Here is a 5,656-nt window from a genome sequence, read left to right as displayed (position 1 = left end):
CTCTCTCTCTCTCTCTCTCTCTGTCTCTCTCTGTCTCTCTCTCTCTCTCTCTCTCTCTCTCTTTCTCTCTCTCTCTTTTAAACCCTTACCTTCCCTCTTGGAGTCAATACTGTGTATTGGTTCCAAGGCAGAAGAGTGGTAAGGGTGGGCAATGGGGGTCAAGTGACTTGCCCAGGGTCACACAGCTGGGAAGTGTCTGAGGCCGGCTTTGAACCTAGGACCTCCCATCTCCAGGCCTGGTTCTCAATCCACTGAGCTACCCGGCTGCCCCTTGGCATGCTATATTCTAAGGCTCATCCCACCTCTGACATCCTCTGACCTGAGGTCCCGTCTGGCTCCGATGGGATTCCAAGGTCCCTTCCAGGCCAGACATTCCACATTCTCGGTTCTAACCTTCCAAGGCCAGGTTCTCTTGCTTCAGGGCACGGGCATCTCCAGGCCCGGATCCAGAGAACCGAATGCCCGATATCCCTGGCATCAGAGCATCCTCCTCCTAGGACTGTCCCGGAGACGCTCCTACTATGGCCATTCTGCATTCCTTCAGCATCCTTGCAAACGCCTCTCATTTCTGCCTATCTCCTGGCAGTCATCTTACACATTCCATTGCACTTCTATCTTCACGGAATCGTGAATTCTTCCCTCTCAGAGTCACAGACTCTCAGGATCCCCGAATCAAAGCTTTAGAAGCCTCTCCTAGTCTTGGACTTATGCCCTCCGAATCAAAGCCTCACAAACCCAAGATTGCCATTCTGGCTCCGGAACCCCAAAAGGTTCCTGAGTTCTAGCCTCTTCCCATAAACTCTGGAAGCTGACAAGAATCACTCACTCTCTGTGCCTTTGAGGCAGACCTAGGCTCACAAACCCTGTAGCCCCCTCCAGTCAGAAGCTCAGAAATTGGAAGCCTCACATGGAAACTCTTCCAGGCATCTCTTCTAGCACCTGAAAAGACTCAGCTTCTAGATCTGCAATGCTAGACTTGGGAGCTCTAGAACCTGAGATCTGGGGCTCAGTCTGAGTCGCGGAATCCCAGACAGGCAGCTTAGACTAAATTTGAAGTGGCATTGCCTTCGTTTTAGAAGTAAACATTCCCCGAGAAGAACACAGCGAGAGGCTATAAAATACTATGAAGGGAAGACTCCATGGCTGGGAGTCAGAAGAGCCGAGTTCTAGTCCTGACTCTGCCACTAGAGGGTCACTATGTGGCCTTGGGAGGATCCTTCCAACTCTTGGAGCCTCAGTTTCCTCATCAGGAAAACAAGAAGGCTGGACTTGATGATGTGACTAGGAGTCTTCCTAGCTCGGGCATTTTATGACCTTGTCCCCCAATTATTAGAGGTTTGGGGGCTGGAGTGACTAAGAAAAAGTACTCTTTGGGCTACTGAGAGCTGGTCTCCAGCCTCTGATCTGGCTGTGAGCCCCCTCTCTAGCTCTCCCCAACAGAGCCACCGGACTCGACAGTCTGGGAAGGACATTTGAAGGTACTAGAGGGAAGGTAGGCTCTATAGAAACACTGAGACACATGTGGAAACAGACACATGGAGCAGCAGGAAAAGAGGAGACACTGAGTCACAAGGAAAGAGCAGTGGCCACCCCCTCCCACTCCCTCCTGCCCCCCAGGAAGACTGGCTTGATGTGGGTCTTGCCGGGTTGATGGAATTCTGCTTTTTTTGAATGGGACCCTTCTGAGTCATCCATGGGAGGATGCCTTGGGGTTGTGGGGAGGAAGAGAGGGAGGGAAAGGTCAGAGGAAAGTCCAAATCCTTCAACTCGGCAAATCTAAGGGTTGGGGGGAGGCAGGCCGGACACTTGGGTCCCTTATGGGCTTGGTGAGGTCTGGGGGATGAGGATGCCTGGGTCCCTGAGGTGACCGGGCTGGGGGTGGTTCATGCCGTGCGAGGCGGCCCTGTCCCTGCCAGGACAAAGCCGGCTTTCTCTCCCCCAGGGAGGGAGATAGGCAGACCTATTGGTTCCCAACCCCCCATGGCACCAGTGAACTTTTCCTCCATAGTCCCTACTCTTGAGGGAGCCAGGCGTTCTGCCCGGATCCAGGTAACCCAGGCCTCCATTCCTCCCCAACTCTGAGGGCCCCAGGCTAGTGAGGGTGCTTCCTGAGTGACATATTGGGACACCTCAGGGGAAGCCTCCTAGGAATCCCCGCCCCCGGCTTGGGCTTCAGCCCAGCATGAGCATGGGAGCTCAGGGAATCCCAGGAATGCGGGGGCCACAGGGGGGCTTTGTGTGACTCCAACTGCTGACTCACCCTCCCCACCCCCACCAACATTCCCCTGCCAGACCAGGAGTCTGGGTCCCCGAGGAGCAGGGCCTGGGGGGGGGGGTGTCCAGAAATGCTCATCTCTGATTGGATGAGAACCCAAAAGTCTCTGGGAGGCACCTAGATCCCTGGGAAGCCTGTGACTGGATGCTCTAATACCTGGGTTCCTTGAGTCGCTGGAACCTTGAGAAAGTGGATCTGAGGAAGCCAGATTCAGGTTGGGGCCTGGCAGTCCAGATGCCCAAAAGGCCCCTGGGATACTCAAAGCCCAGTCTGCCCTCCCAAGTCCTGGGGAGACTGGGCGCCCAGGAGCCCTAATGTCCCTGAGGCTGCAGCAGGCTAAGAGTCTGGGGCCCTGGGCCTCTCAGATGAAGGTAAAAGAAGGAGCCTTGTGGGGCCTGGGTAATGGCACTGAGGGCCCCTGGGAGAGGAACCCAGTTGCCTGGGTCCCTGAGGAAGGGTGAAGGAGGCCTTCCAGAAAGGGAGAGGTCGCTTTGGGTGCCTGGGTCCCTGAGGTTGGAGGGGGAGGAGAGGGATCTGGCGCCTGGGTCTGGAAGCCTGGGGGTGGAGGGCAGCCGGGAGCCTGGGTCCCTGGAATACAGGCGCCTTTACACCCAGAGCTGGAATAATCGGGGCTTTGTGCAAAGGATGCTCCGGACTCGGCCATTGATGGGGGGTGGGGGGCGTGGAATGTACCACCTCCAGGAACCTGGGGGGGAGGGAGTTGTTCAGAATCTTGGGAGCCAGGGTGGGGGGAGGATGACCTTCTCCGCTGATCGACCTTGAGCCTCCCGCGGGGATTCGCTGACTCAGCGCGAGGGTCTTGCGCGCGCGCGCGCCCCCCCCCCCCCCTCTGCCTTTTTGACTTCCCCTTTCCCTACGATCAGTCTGGAAACCCGACTGGTGACAGCTGGGGCCCGGAAGCCTGGGTCCGGGGCGGGGGTATGGGGGTGGGAGGTCAGGACTCCTGGGTCCCTGAAGAGACGGGTCTGGGGTGGGAGGGGAATCGGAGGGGACCGGAGAATCAGGACGCCTGGGACTTGAAGCAGAGTGGAAGGCAGGGGAGGACGACTCTTGGGTTCTTGTCCCTATCCTCGCCATCCCTCTCTTCTCTCCCTCCTCCTCCTCCTCCTCCTGCTGCGCCTGGCACTATCTCTATGGCAATGCCCCGGCGCTGTCAACACAACCTCAGGTTTAAAGGGCCCGCGCCCGGAGCCTGAGCCCTCTGGCCCAGCCTTCAGCCCCCTGGCCCAGCCTCCTCCCTGGGGCTTCGGGCTCGCCCCTCCTCCTTCCCAGCCACCCCCTCCACTCCCCATGGACACAAAGGCTCCGGGGACATTAACATTCCTGCCACGAGCCCAGCTTGTTACTGAGCCTGGGAGGGAGACACACAGAGACCCCCCAGGGACAGGAGGGGGATGGGGGGCCAGGAAGGAGATGGGGCTGGAGGGGGGCAGGGAAATGGGGGGATGAGGAAGGGGTAGGATGGAAACAGTGCCGGAGCATCTGAACTGGAGAGAGAAAGGCCTGCTTAGGGTGCTGAAAGAAGCTGGGGGATGGGGGGGGGGATAGGCTTGACAGGGAAATAGAAAGGATGAGCTTGGGCCGAGATGGGGGATGGAAGTTCTGTCGTGCCCACAGGGTCGGCCCAGGGGGTGCAGACTGAGAACGTGACCGTAGCCGAGGGCGGGGTGGCAGAGATCACCTGCAGACTACACCAGTATGACGGCTCCATCGTCGTCCTCCAGAACCCTGCCCGGCAAACGCTCTTCTTCAATGGCACCAGGGGTGAGGCAGGCTGGGTGCCCCGGCCCTTCCTGGGGTGGGAGACTGGGCGATCAGCAAGCCTGGGGCCCTGGGTGGCAGGTGGAACTGGGACGAGTCCCCACAAGCCCCAGGTACATTCCAGCCCTGGCTGCCAGGCTAGGAAGGACTGGAAGGGGAGGGGAAGGGCGTGATCGGGGTGGGGGACAGACTCCTGGGTTGGGTCAGTGAGCAAAGGGGCCACTGTGGAGTTTTAGAAAGAACGGGGGACTGGGAAGTCAGGACACCTGGGCCTTCTTTCACTTCCCCTCTGATCTCCCCCAAGCCCTGAAGGATGAACGTTTCCAGCTGGAGGAGTTCTCGCCACGAAGGGTCCGAATCCGGCTCTCGGATGCCCGGCTAGATGATGAGGGTGGCTACTTCTGCCAGCTGTATACAGAAGACACCCATCACCAGATTGCAACCCTCACCGTGCTTGGTAAGGTCTCCCCAAACCTGTCCAAACCCTCAGCTTCTGCCTCGGAATCGATACCAAGGCAGAAAAGTAGTCTTACCACTAGACTAGGCAGTGGGAGGTAAGTGACTTGCCCAGGGTCACACCGTTAGGTTGGACTTGAACCCAGGTCTTCTGACTCTGGGCTTAGCTCTCTATCCCCTGAGCCACCTAGCTCAAACCTGTCTGGAGCCTGAAAGACTTTGGACTCAACTTACCTTTTCAGCTCTGTGACTCAGGTGGAGCTCGATCAGACTTGGTGCCTGTGGCCACTTTGGTCTCCAAGCTGAACTGCTCAGATTTACACCACTTCCAACACTGCTCTCTGATCACAGAGTAGGGCCTCCGTTCCATCACCCATTTACCCAGAAGTCTGTTAAGTACTGACCTACTGTGTGCCAGGCAACTGGAGTCCAGTCAGTAAATCAAGAAAATGGAACAGATCCTGCCTGAAAGAGGCTCAGCTTCTACTGGGGGAAACCAAAATGGCCATCTCGAGAGACATGGGGGCAGCTAGATGGCACCATCATGCACAGAACCCTCGGCCTGGAGTCAGGAAGACTCATGTTCTTGAGTTCAAATCCAGCTTCAGACACTTACTAGCTGTGTGACCCTGGACAAGTCACTTCACTCAGTTTCCTCATCTGTCAAATGAGCTGGAGAAGGAATGGCAAACCATTCTAGTATCTTAACCAAGAAAACCCCAAATGAGGTCATGAAGAGTTGGACTGTACTGAACAACATGGATAGACATGACCTGAGTAGCCAAGTCAAAGTAGTCTTGGATGGAGAAGGCACTATCAACCGTGGGGATGAGTAAAGGTTTCCCTTTAGAGCTGAGTCAAAAGAAACCAGGGGACTAGCAAGGTCACTCAGTGGATAGAAAGCCAGATTTGGAGAAGGGAGGTCGTGGATTCGAGTCTAGCCTCAGATACTTCCTAACTGTATGACTCTGGACAAGTCGTTTAACCTTTAGTATCTAACCCTTACTACTCTTCTGCCTCGGAACCAATATTTGTATTGATTCTGAGATAGAAAGTAAAGATTTTTTTAAAAAGAAAGAAAGGGAAGGGAAGAGAAGAGAAGAGAAGGGAAGGGAAGGGAAGGGAAGGGAAGGGAAGGGAAGG

The 5,656-nt window shown here is 56.3% G+C and overlaps 1 protein-coding gene across 1 annotated transcript; it reads left to right on the top strand.

Moving 5' to 3' along the window:
• Positions 1-3,882: 3,882 nt before the first annotated feature.
• On the top strand, positions 3,883-4,514 carry LOC123254945 (cell adhesion molecule 4-like; the record flags this gene model as incomplete). Its single annotated transcript, XM_044683829.1, has 2 exons — positions 3,883-4,060; positions 4,362-4,514. Coding segments are annotated over exons 1-2 (331 nt in total), but the record flags the coding sequence as incomplete, so codon positions are not given.
• Positions 4,515-5,656: the final 1,142 nt, after the last annotated feature.

Source organism: Gracilinanus agilis, unplaced genomic scaffold, assembly GCF_016433145.1.
Source record: "Gracilinanus agilis isolate LMUSP501 unplaced genomic scaffold, AgileGrace unplaced_scaffold36157, whole genome shotgun sequence".
Taxonomy (NCBI): Eukaryota; Metazoa; Chordata; class Mammalia; order Didelphimorphia; family Didelphidae; genus Gracilinanus; species Gracilinanus agilis.
The sequence above is the reverse complement of the archived record's forward strand: the minus strand, read 5'-3'. Positions and strand labels throughout refer to the sequence as shown.